General features: G+C 44.8%; 1 protein-coding gene across 1 annotated transcript in view; it reads left to right on the forward strand.

Moving 5' to 3' along the window:
- The window catches only part of gareml (GRB2 associated, regulator of MAPK1-like), a 170,502-nt gene that overhangs the window by 123,714 nt on the left and 28,211 nt on the right, over positions 1–18,577 (forward strand). The window contains exons 3-6 of the mRNA XM_065026030.1: positions 12,710–12,840; positions 13,024–13,189; positions 14,484–14,695; positions 15,697–15,731. Of these exons, the coding sequence (XP_064882102.1) occupies positions 12,710–12,840; positions 13,024–13,189; positions 14,484–14,695; positions 15,697–15,731 (544 nt within the window). The remainder of the gene's footprint in view (positions 1–12,709; positions 12,841–13,023; positions 13,190–14,483; positions 14,696–15,696; positions 15,732–18,577) is intronic.

Consider the following 18,577-nt stretch of genomic DNA (forward strand, 5'->3'; position numbering starts at 1 on the left):
AGGCTATATACAGGGGGTACTGGTACAGAGTCAATGTGGATGCTATATACAGGGTGTTACGGTACAGAGTCAATGTGGAGGATATATAAAGGGGTACCGTACAGAGTCAATGTGGAGGTTATACAGGGGGTAACGGCACAGAGTCAATGTGGGAGGCTATATACAGGGGGTACCGGTACAGAGTCAATGTGGAGGCTATATGCAGGGGGTACCGGCACAGAGTCAATGTGGAGGCTATATGCAGGGGGTACCGGCACAGAGTCAATGTGGAGGCTATATACAGGGGGTACCGGTACAGAGTCAATGTGGAGGCTATATACAGGGGGTACCAGTACAGAGTCATTGTGGAGGCTATATGCAGGGGGTACTGGTACAGAGTCAATGTGGATGCTATAGGGTGTTACGGCACAGAGTCATGGAGGCTATATACAGGGTGTTACGGCACAGAGTCAATGTGGAGGCTATATAAAGGGGGTACCGTACAGAGTCAATGTGGAGGCTATATACAGGGGGTACCGGTACAGAGTCAATGTGGAGGCTATATACAGGGGGTACCGATACAGAGTCAATGTGGGAGGCTATATACAGGGGGTACTGGCACAGAGTCAATGTGGAGGCTATATACAGGAGGTACCGGCACAGAGTCAATGTGGAGGCTATATACAGGGGGTACCAGTACAGAGTCATTGTGGAGGCTATATGCAGGGGGTACTCCACAGAGTCAATGTGGAGGCTATATATAGGTGTTACAGGGCACAGAGTCAATGTGGAGGCTATATACAGGGTGTTACTGTACAGAGTCAATGTGGAGGCTATACAGGGGCACCGGCACAGAGTCAATTATGGAGGCTATATACAGGGGGTACCGTACAGAGTCAATGTGGAGGCTATATACAGGGGGTACCAGTACAGAGTCAATGTGGAGGCTATATACAGGGGGTACTGGTACAGAGTCAATGTGGATGCTATATATAGGGTGTTACGGTACAGAGTCAATGTGGAGGATATATAAAGGGGGTACCGGTACAGAGTCAATGTGGAGGTTATATACAGGGGGTAACGGTACAGAGTCAATGTGGAGGCTATATACAGGGGGTACCGGTACAGAGTCAATGTGGAGGCTATATGCAGGGGGTACCGGTACAGAGTCAATGTGGAGGCTATATGCAGGGGGTACCGGTACAGAGTCAATGTGGAGGCTATATACAGGGGGTACCGGTACAGAGTCAATGTGGAGGCTATATACAGGGGGTACCAGTACAGAGTCATTGTGGAGGCTATATGCAGGGGGTACTGGTACAGAGTCAATGTGGATGCTATATATAGGGTGTTACGGTACAGAGTCAATGTGGAGGCTATATACAGGGTGTTACGGTACAGAGTCAATGTGGAGGCTATATAAAGGGGGTACCGGTACAGAGTCAATGTGGAGGCTATATACAGGGCATACCGGTACAGAGTCAGTTTGGAGGCTATATACAGGGGGTACCGGTACAGAGTCAATGTGGAGGTTATATACAGGGGGTACCGGTACAGAGGCGGTGTGGAGGCTATATACAGGGGGTACCAGTACAGAGTCAATGTGGAGGCTATTTGCAGGGGGTACCGGTACAGAGTCAATGTGGAGGCTATATGCAGGGGGTACCGGTACAGAGTCAATGTGGAGGCTATATGCAGGGGGTACCGGTACAGAGTCAATGTGGAGGCTATACAGGGGGTACCGCACAGAGTCAATGTGGGAGGCTATATACAGGGGGTACCGGTACAGAGTCAATGTGGAGGCTATATACAGGGTATTGCGGTACAGAGTCAATTTGGAGGCTATATACAGGGTGTTACTGTACAGAGTCAATGTGGGTACCGGTACAGAGTCAATGTGGAGGCTATATACAGGGGGTACCGGTACAGAGTCAATTATGGAGGCTATATACAGGGGGTACCGGTACAGAGTCAATGTGGAGGCTATATACAGGGGCTACCGGTACAGAGTCAATGTGGAGGCTATATACAGGGGGTACCGGTACAGAGTCAATGTGGAGGCTATATACAGGGTATTGCGGTACAGAGTCAATTTGGAGGCTATATACAGGGTGTTACTGTACAGAGTCAATGTGGAGGCTAAATACAGGGGGTACCGGTACAGAGTCAGTGTGGAGGGTATATGCAGTGGGTACCGGTACAGAGTCAAAGTAGAGGCTATATACAGGGGGTACCGGTACAGTGTCAATATGGAGGCTATATACAGGGGGTACCGGTACAGAGTCAATGTGGAGGCTATATACAGGGGGTACCGGTACAGAATCAATGTGGAGGCTATATACAGGGGGTACTGGGACAGAGTCAATGTGCGGGGGCACCGGTTAGTTGAGGTAATATGTACATGTAGGTAGAGTTATTGAAGTGACTATAGATAGATAATAACAGAGTGATTCTGTACCATTTTACAGTTCATGAAGGAAGGCAAGCGTCTGCTACAAACCAGGACAGGTCGTTTCTCTGAGCATCCTTTATGAACACAGGCTGTAAAACAGTGATCACTAAGGTCGTTTCACTGAGCATCCTTTATGAACACAGGCTGTAAAACAGTGATCACTAAGGTCGTTTCACTGAGCAGATAACCTTTATGAACACAGGCTGTAAAACAGTGATCACTAAGGTCGTTTCACTGAGCATCCTTTATGAACACAGGCAGTAAAACAGTGATCACTAAGGTCGTTTCACTGAGCATCCTTTATGAACACAGGCAGTAAAACAGTGATCACTAAGGTCGTTTCACTGAGCATCCTTTATGAACACAGGCAGTAAAACAGTGATCACTAAGGTCTTTTCACTGAGCAGATAACCTTTATGAACACAGGCTGTAAAACAGTGATCACTAAGGTCGTTTCACTGAGCATCCTTTATGAACACAGGCTGTAAAACAGTGATCACTAAGGTCGCTTTCACTGAGCATCCTTTATGAACACAGGGTAAAACAGTGATCACTAAGGTCGTTTCACTGAGCATCCTTTATGAACACAGGCTGTAAAACAGTGATCACTAAGGTCGTTTCACTGAGCAGATAACCTTATGAACACAGGCTGTAAAACAGTGATCACTAAGGTCGTTTCACTGAGCATCCTTTATGAACACAGGCTGTAAAACAGTGATCACTAAGGTCGTTTCACTGAGCATCCTTTATGAACACAGGCTGTAAAACAGTGATCACTAAGGTCGTTTCACTGAGCATCCTTTATGAACACAGGCTGTAAAACAGTGATCACTAAGGTCGTTTCACTGAGCATCCTTTATGAACACAGGCTGTAAAACAGTGATCACTAAGGTCGTTTCACTGAGCAGATAACCTTTATGAACACAGGCTGTAAAACAGTGATCACTAAGGTCGTTTCACTGAGCATCCTTTATGAACACAAGCTGTAAAACAGTGATCACTAAGGTCGTTTCACTGAGCATCCTTTATGAACACAGGCAGTAAAACAGTGATCACTAAGGTCGTTTCACTGAGCATCCTTTATGAACACAGGCTGTAAAACAGTGATCACTAAGGTCGTTTCACTGAGCAGATAACCTTTATGAACACAGGCTGTAAAACAGTGATCACTAAGGTCGTTTCACTGAGCATCCTTTATGAACACAGGCTGTAAAACAGTGATCACTAAGGTCGTTTCACTGAGCATCCTTTATGAACACAGGCTGTAAAACAGTGATCACTAAGGTCGTTTCACTGAGCATCCTTTATGAACACAGGCTGTAAAACAGTGATCACTAAGGTCGTTTCACTGAGCATCCTTTATGAACACAGGCTGTAAAACAGTGATCACTAAGGTCGTTTCACTGAGCATCCTTTATGAACACAGGCTGTAAAACAGTGATCACTAAGGTCGTTTCACTGAGCATCCTTTATGAACACAGGCTGTAAAACAGTGATCACTAAGGTCGTTTCACTGAGCATCCTTTATGAACACAGGCAGTAAAACAGTGATCACTAAGGTCGTTTCACTGAGCATCCTTTATGAACACAGGCAGTAAAACAGTGATCACTAAGGTTGTTTCACTGAGCATCCTTTATGAACACAGGCTGTAAAACAGTGATCACTAAGGTCGTTTCACTGAGCATCCTTTATGAACACAGGCAGTAAAACAGTGATCACTAAGGTCGTTTCACTGAGCATCCTTTATGAACACAGGCAGTGAAACAGTGATCACTAAGGTCGCTTTTCACTGAGCATCCTTTATGAACACAGGCAGTAAAACAGTGATCACTAAGGTCGTTTCACTGAGCATCCTTTATGAACACAGGCTGTAAAACAGTGATCACTAAGGTCGTTTCACTGAGCAGATAACCTTTATGAACACAGGCTGTAAAACAGTGATCACTAAGGTTGTTTCACTGAGCATCCTTTATGAACACAGGCTGTAAAACAGTGATCACTAAGGTCGTTTTCACTGAGCAGATAACCTTTATGAACACAGGCTGTAAAACAGTGATCACTAAGGTTGTTTCACTGAGCATCCTTTATGAACACAGGCTGTAAAACAGTGATCACTAAGGTCGTTTCACTGAGCATCCTTTATGAACACAAGCAGTAAAACAGTGATCACTAAGGTCGTTTCACTGAGCATCCTTTATGAACACAGGCAGTAAAACAGTGATCACTAAGGTCGTTTCACTGAGCATCCTTTATGAACACAGGCAGTAAAACAGTGATCACTAAGGTCTTTTCACTGAGCATCCTTTATGAACACAGGCTGTAAAACAGTGATCACTAAGGTCATTTCACTGAGCAGATAACCTTTATGAACACAGGCTGTAAAACAGTGATCACTAAGGTTGTTTCACTGAGCATCCTTTATGAACACAGGCTGTAAAACAGTGATCACTAAGGTCGTTTCACTGAGCAGATAACCTTTATGAACACAGGCTGTAAAACAGTGATCACTAAGGTCATTTCACTGAGCATCCTTTATGAACACAGGCAGTAAAACAGTGATCACTAAGGTCGTTTCACTGAGCATCCTTTATGAACACAGGCTGTAAAACAGTGATCACTAAGGTCGTTTCACTGAGCATCCTTTATGAACACAGGCAGTAAAACAGTGATCACTAAGGTCGTTTCACTGAGCATCCTTTATGAACACAGGCAGTAAAACAGTGATCACTAAGGTCGTTTCACTGAGCATCCTTTATGAACACAGGCAGTAAAACAGTGATCACTAAGGTCGTTTCACTGAGCATCCTTTATGAACACAGGCAGTAAAACAGTGATCACTAAGGTCTTTTCACTGAGCATCCTTTATGAACACAGGCAGTAAAACAGTGATCACTAAGGTCGTTTCACTGAGCATCCTTTATGAACACAGGCAGTAAAACAGTGATCACTAAGGTCGTTTCACTGAGCTTTATGAGCTGACCTTTATGAACACAGGCTGTAAAACAGTGATCACTAAGGTCATTACAGAAAACACCAGACTGATACCTATCAGGACTATTTGTGAGGATAACCTTTATGAACACAGGCAGTAAAACAGTGATCACTAAGGTCGTTTCACTGAGCATCCTTTATGAACACAGGCTGTAAAACAGTGATCACTAAGGTCGTTTCACTGAGCAGATAACCTTTATGAATACAGGCTGTAAAACAGTGATCACTAAGGTCGTTTCACTGAGCATCCTTTATGAACACAGGCTGTAAAACAGTGATCACTAAGGTCGTTTCACTGAGCATCCTTTATGAACACAGGCTGTAAAACAGTGATCACTAAGGTCGTTTCACTGAGCATCCTTTATGAATACAGGCTGTAAAACAGTGATCACTAAGGTCGTTTCACTGAGCATCCTTTATGAACACAGGCTGTAAAACAGTGATCACTAAGGTCGTTTCACTGAGCATCCTTTATGAACACAGGCAGTAAAACAGTGATCACTAAGGTCGCTTTCACTGAGCATCCTTTATGAACACAGGCTGTAAAACAGTGATCACTAAGGTCGTTTCACTGAGCATCCTTTATGAACACAGGCAGTAAAACAGTGATCACTAAGGTCGTTTCACTGAGCATCCTTTATGAACACAGGCAGTGAAACAGTGATCACTAAGGTCGTTTCACTGAGCATCCTTTATGAACACAGGCAGTAAAACAGTGATCACTAAGGTCGTTTCACTGAGCATCCTTTATGAACACAGGCTGTAAAACAGTGATCACTAAGGTCGTTTCACTGAGCAGATAACCTTTATGAACACAGGCTGTAAAACAGTGATCACTAAGGTTGTTTCACTGAGCATCCTTTATGAACACAGGCTGTAAAACAGTGATCACTAAGGTCGTTTCACTGAGCAGATAACCTTTATGAACACAGGCTGTAAAACAGTGATCACTAAGGTTGTTTCACTGAGCATCCTTTATGAACACAGGCTGTAAAACAGTGATCACTAAGGTCGTTTCACTGAGCATCCTTTATGAACACAAGCAGTAAAACAGTGATCACTAAGGTCGTTTCACTGAGCATCCTTTATGAACACAGGCAGTAAAACAGTGATCACTAAGGTCGTTTCACTGAGCATCCTTTATGAACACAGGCAGTAAAACAGTGATCACTAAGGTCGTTTCACTGAGCATCCTTTATGAACACAGGCAGTAAAACAGTGATCACTAAGGTCTTTTCACTGAGCATCCTTTATGAACACAGGCTGTAAAACAGTGATCACTAAGGTCATTTCACTGAGCAGATAACCTTTATGAACACAGGCTGTAAAACAGTGATCACTAAGGTTGTTTCACTGAGCATCCTTTATGAACACAGGCTGTAAAACAGTGATCACTAAGGTCGTTTCACTGAGCAGATAACCTTTATGAACACAGGCTGTAAAACAGTGATCACTAAGGTCGTTTCACTGAGCATCCTTTATGAACACAGGCTGTAAAACAGTGATCACTAAGGTCGTTTCACTGAGCATCCTTTATGAACACAGGCTGTAAAACAGTGATCACTAAGGTCGTTTCACTGAGCATCCTTTATGAACACAGGCAGTAAAACAGTGATCACTAAGGTCGGTTTCACTGAGCATCCTTTATGAACACAGGCTGTAAAACAGTGATCACTAAGGTCGTTTCACTGAGCATCCTTTATGAACACAGGCAGTAAAACAGTGATCACTAAGGTCGTTTCACTGAGCATCCTTTATGACCACAGGCAGTAAAACAGTGATCACTAAGGTCGTTTCACTGAGCATCCTTTATGAACACAGGCAGTAAAACAGTGATCACTAAGGTCGTTTCACTGAGCATCCTTTATGAACACAGGCAGTAAAACAGTGATCACTAAGGTTGTTTCACTGAGCAGATAACCTTTATGAACACAGGCAGTAAAACAGTGATCACTAAGGTCGTTTCACTGAGCATCCTTTATGAACACAGGCAGTAAAACAGTGATCACGAAGGTCGTTTCACTGAGCATCCTTTATGAACACAGGCAGTAAAACAGTGATCACTAAGGTCGTTTCACTGAGCATCCTTTATGAACACAGGCAGTAAAACAGTGATCACTAAGGTCGTTTCACTGAGCTTTATGAGCTGACCTTTATGAACACAGGCTGTAAAACAGTGATCACTAAGGTCATTACAGAAAACACCAGACTGATACCTATCAGGACTATTTGTGAGGATAACCTTTATGAACACAGGCAGTAAAACAGTGATCACTAAGGTCATTAGAGAAAACACCAGACTGATACCTATCAGGACTATTTGTGAGGATAACCTTTATGAACACAGGCAGTAAAACAGTGATCACTAAGGTCATTACAGAAAACACCAGACTGATACCTATCAGGACTATTTGTGAGGATAACCTTTATGAACACAGGCTGTAAAACAGTGATCACTAAGGTCGTTTCACTGAGCATCCTTTATGAACACAGGCAGTAAAACAGTGATCACTAAGGTCGTTTCACTGAGCATCCTTTATGAACACAGGCAGTAAAACAGTGATCACTAAGGTTGTTTCACTGAGCATCCTTTATGAACACAGGCTGTAAAACAGTGATCACTAAGGTCGTTTCACTGAGCATCCTTTATGAACACAGGCAGTAAAACAGTGATCACTAAGGTCGTTTCACTGAGCATCCTTTATGAACACAGGCAGTAAAACAGTGATCACTAAGGTCGTTTCACTGAGCATCCTTTATGAACACAGGCAGTAAAACAGTGATCACTAAGGTCGTTTCACTGAGCATCCTTTATGAACACAGGCAGTAAAACAGTGATCACTAAGGTCGTTTCACTGAGCATCCTTTATGAACACAGGCTGTAAAACAGTGATCACTAAGGTCATTTCACTGAGCAGATAACCTTTATGAACACAGGCTGTAAAACAGTGATCACTAAGGTTGTTTCACTGAGCATCCTTTATGAACACAGGCTGTAAAACAGTGATCACTAAGGTCGTTTCACTGAGCAGATAACCTTTATGAACACAGGCTGTAAAACAGTGATCACTAAGGTCGTTTCACTGAGCATCCTTTATGAACACAGGCTGTAAAACAGTGATCACTAAGGTCGTTTCACTGAGCATCCTTTATGAACACAGGCTGTAAAACAGTGATCACTAAGGTCGTTTCACTGAGCATCCTTTATGAACACAGGCTGTAAAACAGTGATCACTAAGGTCGTTTCACTGAGCATCCTTTATGAACACAGGCAGTAAAACAGTGATCACTAAGGTCGTTTCACTGAGCATCCTTTATGAACACAGGCTGTAAAACAGTGATCACTAAGGTCGTTTCACTGAGCATCCTTTATGAACACAGGCAGTAAAACAGTGATCACTAAGGTCGTTTCACTGAGCATCCTTTATGACCACAGGCAGTAAAACAGTGATCACTAAGGTCGTTTCACTGAGCATCCTTTATGAACACAGGCAGTAAAACAGTGATCACTAAGGTCGTTTCACTGAGCATCCTTTATGAACACAGGCAGTAAAACAGTGATCACTAAGGTTGTTTCACTGAGCAGATAACCTTTATGAACACAGGCAGTAAAACAGTGATCACTAAGGTCGTTTCACTGAGCATCCTTTATGAACACAGGCAGTAAAACAGTGATCATGAAGGTCGTTTCACTGAGCAGCCTTTATGAACACAGGCAGTAAAACAGTGATCACTAAGGTCGTTTCACTGAGCATCCTTTATGAACACAGGCAGTAAAACAGTGATCACTAAGGTCGTTTCACTGAGCATCCTTTATGAACACAGGCAGTAAAACAGTGATCACTAAGGTCGTTTCACTGAGCTTTATGAGCTGACCTTTATGAACACAGGCAGTAAAACAGTGATCACTAAGGTCATTACAGAAAACACCAGACTGATACCTATCAGGACTATTTGTGAGGATAACCTTTATGAACACAGGCAGTAAAACAGTGATCACTAAGGTCATTACAGAAAACACCAGACTGATACCTATCAGGACTATTTGTGAAGATAACATCAAGGAGAGTAGCCTTTTCTGGGTGTTTGGAGTCATACCTTGTGGGATTGGTAATAATATCAGAAAGATTTAGTGAGTCCCATTTCTTTAGGACTTGGTCAGGTGGTTAAGCATGTCCCAGTTTAGGTCACCTAGCAGGACAAATTCAGACTTGGTGTAAAGAGGCCAGGAGAGAGCTACAGGCCGGTGCTGATGGAGATTGATAACACCCAGCAACAGTCAACAAAGAGATAGAGGTTGTTTGTGTGTCTCCATAGTGATGTATCTCTGTTCAGTGTGAGAATGGAGCTTGTTTAACGGTTACCATAACAACCTCTCTAGCTTCTGATTGGCTGAGAGAGGAGGCCAGGAGAGAGCTACAGGCCGGTGCTGATGGAGATTGATAACACCCAGCAACAGTCAACAAAGAGATAGAGGTTGTTTGTGTGTCTCCATAGTGATGTATCTCTGTTCAGTGTGAGAATGGAGCTTGTTTAACGGTTACCATAACAACCTCTCTAGCTTCTGATTGGCTGAGAGAGGAGGCCAGGAGAGAGCTACAGGCCGGTGCTGATGGAGATTGATAACACCCAGCAACAGTCAACAAAGAGATAGAGGTTGTTTGTGTGTCTCTATAGTGATGTATCTCTGTTCAGTGTGAGAATGGAGCTTGTTTAACGGTTACCATAACAACCTCTCTAGCTTCTGATTGGCTGAGAGAGGAGGCCAGGAGAGAGCTACAGGCCGGTGCTGATGAAGATTGATAACACCCAGCAACAGTCAACAAAGAGATAGAGGTTGTTTGTGTGTCTCCATAGTGACGTATCTCTGTTCAGTGTGAGAATGGAGCTTGTTTAACGGTTACCATAACAACCTCTCTAGCTTCTGATTGGCTGAGAGAGGAGGCCAGAGTTAGCTAAGGTGCCGCCTGAAGGGGGGGTTACGCCACTGGCAACAGTCTGCTTCTTAATATTTGTTATAGAAAGTTTGAACACTTCCTTTTCTCTCTGACTAGAAACCATGTTTAGAGACCACGTCTCCTTCCTGTTTAGAGACCATGTCTCCTCCATGTTTAGAGACCACGTCTCCTCCATGTTTAGAGACCACGTCTCCTCCATGTTTAGAGACCACGTCTCCTCCATGTTTAGAGACCATGTCTCCTCCACGTTTAGAGACCACGTCTCCTCCATGTTTAGAGACCACGTCTCCTCCATGTTTAGAGACCACGTCTCCTCCATGTTTAGAGACCATGTCTCCTCCATGTTTAGAGACCATGTCTCCTCCATGTTTAGAGACCACGTCTCCTCCACGTTTAGAGACCATGTTTAGAGACCACGTCTCCCCCATGTTTAGAGACCATGTCTCCTCCATGTTTAGAGACCATGTTTAGAGACCACGTCTCCCCCATGTTTAGAGACCATGTCTCCTCCATGTTTAGAGACCACGTCTCCTCCATGTTTAGAGACCACGTCTCCTCCATGTTTAGAGACCACGTCTCCTCCATGTTTAGAGACCACGTCTCCTCCATGTTTAGAGACCACGTCTCCTCCATGTTGAGAGACCACGTCTCCTCCATGTTTAGAGACCACGTCTCCTCCATGTTTAGAGACCACGTCTCCTCCATGTTTAGAGACCATGTTTAGAGACCATGTCTCCTCCACGTTTAGAGACCACGTCTCCTCCATGTTTAGAGACCATGTTTAGAGACCACGTCTCCTCCATGTTTAGAGACCATGTCTCCTCCATGTTTAGAGACCACGTCTCCTCCACGTTTAGAGACCATGTCTCCTCCACGTTTAGAGACCATGTCTCCTCCATGTTTAGAGACCACGTCTCCTCCATGTTTAGAGACCATGTCTCCTCCACGTTTAGAGACCATGTCTCCTCCATGTTTAGAGACCACGTCTCCTCCATGTTTAGAGACCACGTCTCCTCCATGTTTAGAGACCACGTCTCCTCCATGTTTAGAGACCATGTTTAGAGACCACGTCTCCTCCATGTTTAGAGACCACGTTTAGAGACCACGTCTCCTCCATGTTTAGAGACCACGTCTCCTCCATGTTTAGAGACCACGTTTAGAGACCACGTCTCCTCCATGTTTAGAGACCACGTCTCCTCCATGTTTAGAGACCACGTTTAGAGACCACGTCTCCTCCATGTTTAGAGACCACGTCTCCTCCATGTTTAGAGACCACGTCTCCTCCACGTTTAGAGACCACGTCTCCTCCATGTTTAGAGACCATGTCTCCTCCACGTTTAGAGACCACGTCTCCTCCACGTTTAGAGACCACGTCTCCTCCATGTTTAGAGACCACGTCTCCTCCATGTTTAGAGACCATGTCTCCTCCACGTTTAGAGACCACGTCTCCTCCATGTTTAGAGACCACGTCTCCTCCATGTTTAGAGACCACGTCTCCTCCATGTTTAGAGACCACGTCTCCTCCATGTTTAGAGACCATGTCTCCTCCATGTTTAGAGACCATGTCTCCTCCATGTTTAGAGACCACGTCTCCTCCATGTTTAGAGACCACGTCTCCTCCATGTTTAGAGACCACGTCTCCTCCATGTTTAGAGACCACGTCTCCTCCATGTTTAGAGACCATGTCTCCTCCATGTTTAGAGACCACGTCTCCTCCATGTTTAGAGACCACGTCTCCTCCATGTTTAGAGACCACGTCTCCTCCATGTTTAGAGACCACGTCTCCTCCATGTTTAGAGACCACGTCTCCTCCATGTTTAGAGACCATGTCTCCTCCATGTTTAGAGACCACGTCTCCTCCATGTTTAGAGACCATGTCTCCTCCATGTTTAGAGACCATGTCTCCTCCATGTTTAGAGACCACGTCTCCTCCATGTTTAGAGACCATGTCTCCTCCATGTTTAGAGACCACGTCTCCTCCATGTTTAGAGACCATGTCTCCTCCATGTTTAGAGACCACGTCTCCTCCATGTTTAGAGACCATGTCTCCTCCACGTTTAGAGACCATGTCTCCTCCATGTTTAGAGACCACGTCTCCTCCATGTTTAGAGACCATGTCTCCTCCATGTTTAGAGACCACGTCTCCTCCATGTTTAGAGACCATGTCTCCTCCATGTTTAGAGACCACGTCTCCTCCATGTTTAGAGACCATGTCTCCTCCATGTTTAGAGACCACGTCTCCTCCATGTTTAGAGACCATGTTCCTCCCCCTTTTAGTTGTTGAAATATTTAACTAAATGAACCATGTCTCTCCCTGTCTGTGTGTAGGTAGGTTCCGTCTGATAGATGAAGACAGAGACGTTAGGGACCCCATCCAGTATTTCTCCTCGGTGGAGGAAGTGGCCGGAATGTTCCCTGACCGCGTCTTCGCCATGGAAACTATCAGCTTCACTGTCAAGGTCAGGGCTGAAGGAGCTTCAGTCAGCTCTACGCTGTCTATTTCAGCTATACATCACAAACCCTGCTCTGTGTGTGTGTGTGTGTGTGTGTGTGTGTGTGTGTGTGTGTGTGTGTGTGTGTGTGTGTGTGTGTGTGTGTGTGTGTGTGTGTGTGTGTGTGTGTGTGTGTGTGTGTGTGTGTAGGTTCTGTCAGGGGAGTTCAGTGAGGACAGTGAGTCGTACAGTGTGGTGCTGCAGCCTGGTGATGAGCTGTCACTCACGGGAAAGGCAGAGTTTCTCACAGCCACGCCCACCACGGAGAAGACTGGACTGAGCGCGCTCCTGAGACGCCTGGGGAAGACCCCCCGCAGTAAGACCCACACACCACTCCACACCCTGAGCTCTCTCTCTGTTTCACACCACACCCTGAGCTCTCTCTCTGTTTCACACCACACCCTGAGCTCTCTCTCTGTTTCACACCACACCCTGAGCTCTCTCTCTGTTTCACACCACACCCTGAGCTCTCTCTCTGTTTCACACCACACCCTGAGCTCTCTCTCTGTTTCACACCACACCCTGAGCTCTCTCTGTTTCACACCACACCCTGAGCTCTCTCTCTGTTTCACACCACACCCTGAGCTCTCTCTGTTTCACACCACACCCTGAGCTCTCTCTATTTCACACCACACCCTGAGCTCTCTCTCTGTTTCACACTACACCCTGAGCTCTCTCTCTATTTCACACCACACCCTGAGCTCTCTCTCTGTTTCATACCACACCCTGAGCTCTCTCTCTATTTCACACCACACCCTGAGCTCTCTCTCTGTTTCACACCACACCCTGAGCTCTCTCTCTCTATTTCACACCACACCCTGAGCTCTCTCTCTATTTCACACCACACCCTGAGCTCTCTCTCTGTTTCACACCACACCCTGAGCTCTCTCTCTGTTTCACACCACACCCTGAGATCTCTCTCTATTTCACACCACACCCTGAGCTCTCTCTCTATTTCACACCACACCCTGAGCTCTCTATTTCATACCACACCCTGAGCTCTCTCTATTTCACACCACACCCTGAGCTCTCTCTCTATTTCACACCACACCCTGAGCTCTCTCTCTGTTTCACACCACACCCTGAGCTCTCTCTCTATTTCACACCACACCCTGAGCTCTCTCTCTATTTCATACCACACCCTGAGCTCTCTCTCTATTCCACACCACACCCTGAGCTCTCTCTCTATTTCACACCACACCCTGAGCTCTCTCTCTATTTCACACCACACCCTGAGCTCTCTCTCTGTTTCACACCACACCCTGAGCTCTCTCTCTGTTTCACACCACACCCTGAGCTCTCTCTCTGTTTCACACCACACCCTGAGCTCTCTCTCTATTTCATACCACACCCTGAGCTCTCTCTCTATTTCACACCACACCCTGAGCTCTCTCTCTATTTCACACCACACCCTGAGCTCTCTCTGTTTCACACCACACCCTGAGCTCTCTCTGTTTCACACCACACCCTGAGCTCTCTCTCTGTTTCACACCACACCCTGAGCTCTCTCTCTATTTCACACCACACCCTGAGCTCTCTCTCTATTTCACACCACACCCTGAGCTCTCTCTCTGTTTCACACCACACCCTGAGCTCTCACTTTGTTTCAGGTAAAACTCCATGTCTGGTGTGTATGAACCATCGGACCAATCAGAGCATCTCTCTGCCCTTCGCCTGCCGAGGACGGTTCTGCACGCGCTCCCCTCTGGAGCAGGGCATGCTGGGAGCTGACCACACGGTGCGCAGCATCATCGAAAGGGTCCGACTTCCTGTTAATGTTACCGTGCCGACCAGACCACCACGGAACCCCTACGACCGCCACGTGGTGAGACATCAAATCAAATGTTATTTGCCACATGCTTTGTAAACAACAGGTGGAGACTAACAGTGAAATGCTTGGTAAACAACAGGTGTAGACTAACAGTGAAATGCTTGGTAATCAACAGGTAGAGACTAACAGTGAAATGCTTACTTACGGGCCCTTCCCAACAATGCAGAGAGAAAGAGTGTTGAGAAAAGTAATAACACTTAACATTATCTTGGCTACATGGGGAACCAGTAACGAGCGAATGTGAAGAGTCAAAAAAGTACAAAAAGAGTCAATGCAAATGGTCCTGTTAACTATTTAACTAACTATTTAGCAGTCTTATGGCTTGGGGTTAGAAGTTGTTCAGGCTCCTGTTGGTTCCAGCTTGCCATGTGGTAGCAGAGAGAACTGTCTATGGCTGGTGTCTGGAGTCTTTGACAATTTTTAGGGCCTTGGTCTCACACAGTGTGTTATATAGGTACTAGATGGCAGGGAGCTTGGCCCCAGTGATGGACTGGGCCGTATACACTACCCTCTGTAGTGCCTTGTGGTCGAAGCGGCCAATATTCTCCAAAAATTTCTTCTTCAACTTAAAAAGTAGCTACAAATATTTAAATGTAAATAAAACACATAAAATAAATAGTTTAAACCTTGACGTTATTGAAAAACCATCCTGTTTCCGAATACCTGGTATACAGTTTACTGCCCAAGACTAGTTTGGACCATGATAGATCCTTAGTGATGTGGACGCCAATGGACTCTCAACCCGCTCCACTACAGTTCCGTTGATGTGGATGGGGGTGGCTCGGCCCTCCATTTTCTGTAGTCCACAATCAGCTCCTTTGTCTTGCTGACGTCGAGGGAGAGGTTGTTATGCACCACAATGCCAGGTCTCTGACCTCCGCCATATAGGCTGTCTCATCGTTGTCGGTGATCAGGCCTACCACTGTTGGGTCGTCAGCAAACGTAATGATGGTGTTGGAGTCGCGCCTGGCCACGCAGTCATGAGTGAACAGGGAGTACAGGAGGGGACTAAGTACACACCCCTGAAGGGCCCCAGTGTGGATGTGTTGTTACCTACCCTTACCACCTGGTGGTGGCCTGTCAGGAAGTCCAGGATCCAGTTGCAGAGGTATGTGTTTAGTCCCATGATCCTTAGCTTAGTGATGAGCTTTGAGGACACTATGGTGTTGAATGCTGAGCTGTAGTCAATGAATAGCATTCTCACATAGGTGTTCCTCTAGTCCAGGTGGGAAAGGGCAGTGTTGAATGCAATAGAGACTGATTCATCTGTGGATCTGTTGGGGCGGTATGCAAATTGGAGTGGTTCTAGGGTTTCTGGGATAATGGTGTTGATGTGAGACATGACCAGCATTTCAAAGCACTTCATGGCAACAGACGTTAGTGCTACAGGTCGGTCGTCATTTAGGCAGGTTACAGTTCTGTTCTGTACTGTAGGTGACTAACTGTTTAACTGTGTTCTGTACTGTAGGGGACTAACTGTGTTCTGTACTGTAGGGGACTAACTGTGTAACTGTGTTCTGTACTGTAGGTGACTAACTGTGTTCTGTGACTAACTGTGTTCTGTACTGTAGATGACTAACTGTGTTCTGTACTGTAGATGACTAACTGTGTAACTGTGTTCTGTACTGTAGATGACTAACTGTGTTCTGTACTGTAGATGACTAACTGTGTTCTGTACTGTAGATGACTAACTGTGTTCTGTACTGTAGGTGACTAACTGTGTTCTGTACTGTAGATGACTAACTGTGTTCTGTACTGTAGATGACTAACTGTGTTCTGTACTGTAGATGACTAACTGTGTTCTGTACTGTAGATGACTAACTGTGTTCTGTACTGTAGGTGACTAACTGTGTTCTGTACTGTAGATGACTAACTGTGTTCTGTACTGTAGATGACTAACTGTGTTCTGTACTGTAGATGACTAACTGTGTTCTGTACTGTAGATGACTAACTGTGTTCTGTACTGTAGGGGACTAACTGTGTTCTGTACTGTGTGATGACTAACTGTGTTCTTCTGTAACTGTAGATGACTAACTGTGTTCTGTACTGTAGATGACTAACTGTGTTCTGTACTGTAGGTGACTAACTGTGTTCTGTACTGTAGGGGACTAACTGTGTTCTGTACTGTAGATGACTAACTGTGTTCTGTACTGTAGGGGACTAACTGTGTTCTGTACTGTAGATGACTAACTGTGTTCTGTACTGTAGATGACTAACTGTGTTCTGTACTGTAGATGACTAACTGTGTTCTGTACTGTAGATGACTAACTGTGTTCTGTACTGTAGATGACTAACTGTGTTCTGTACTGTGTTCTAACTGTGTAGATGACTAACTGTGTTCTGTACTGTAGATGACTAACTGTGTTCTGTACTGTAGATGACTAACTGTGTTCTGTACTGTAGATGACTAACTGTGTTCTGTACTGTAGGGGACTAACTGTGTTCTGTACTGTACTGTAGATGACTAACTGTGTTCTGTACTGTAGATGACTAACTGTGTTCTGTACTGTAGATGACTAACTGTGTTCTGTACTGTAGGGGACTAACTGTGTTCTGTACTGTAGATGACTAACTGTGTTCTGTACTGTAGGTGACTAACTGTGTAACTGTGTTCTGTACTGTAGATGACTAACTGTGTTCTGTACTGTAGATGACTAACTGTGTTCTGTACTGACTAACTGTGTTCTAACTGTAGATGACTAACTGTGTTCTGTACTGTAGGTGACTAACTGTGTTCTGTACTGTAGATGACTAACTGTGTTCTGTACTGTAGATGACTAACTGTGTTCTGTACTGTAGATGACTAACTGTGTTCTGTACTGTAGATGACTAACTGTGTTCTGTACTGTAGATGACTAACTGTGTTCTGTACTGTAGATGACTAACTGTGTTCTGTACTGTAGATGACTAACTGTGTTCTGTACTGTAGATGACTAACTGTGTTCTGTACTGTAGATGACTAACTGTGTTCTGTACTGTAGATGACTAACTGTGTTCTGTACTGTAGATGACTAACTGTGTTCTGTACTGTGACTAACTGTGTTCTGTACTGTAGGGGACTAACTGTGTTCTGTACTGTAGATGACTAACTGTGTTCTGTACTGTAGGGGACTAACTGTGTTCTGTACTGTAGATGACTAACTGTGTTCTGTACTGTAGGGGACTAACTGTGTTCTGTACTGTAGATGACTAACTGTGTTCTGTACTGTAGATGACTAACTGTGTTCTGTACTGTAGATGACTAACTGTGTTCTGTACTGTAGATGACTAACTGTGTTCTGTACTGTAGGATGACTAACTGTGTTCTGTACTGTAGGATGACTAACTGTGTAGATGACTCTGTACTGTACTGGGACTAACTGTGTTCTGTACTGTAGATGACTAACTACTGTAGGGGACTAACTGTGTTCTGTACTCTAGGTGACTAACTGTGTTCTGTACTGTAACTGTGTTCTGTACTGTAACTGTGTTCTGTACTGTAGATGACTAACTGTGTTCTGTACTGTAGATGACTAACTGTGTTCTGTACTGTAGGTGACTAACTGTGTTCTGTACTGTAGATGACTAACTGTGTTGTGTTGTACTGTAGATGACTAACTGTGTTCTGTACTGTAGATGACTGTAACTGTGTTCTGTACTGTAGATGACTAACTGTGTTCTGTACTGACTAACTGTGTTCTGACTAACTGTGTTCTGTACTGTAGATGACTAACTGTGTTCTGTACTGTAGATGACTAACTGTGTTCTGTACTGTAACTGTGTTCTGTACTGTAGATGACTAACTGTGTTCTGTACTGTAGATGACTAACTGTGTTCTGTAACTGTGTTCTGTACTGTAGATGACTAACTGTGTTCTGTACTGTAGATGACTAA

Source organism: Oncorhynchus nerka, linkage group LG13 (genome assembly GCF_034236695.1).
Source record: "Oncorhynchus nerka isolate Pitt River linkage group LG13, Oner_Uvic_2.0, whole genome shotgun sequence".
NCBI classification, from domain to species: Eukaryota; Metazoa; Chordata; class Actinopteri; order Salmoniformes; family Salmonidae; genus Oncorhynchus; species Oncorhynchus nerka.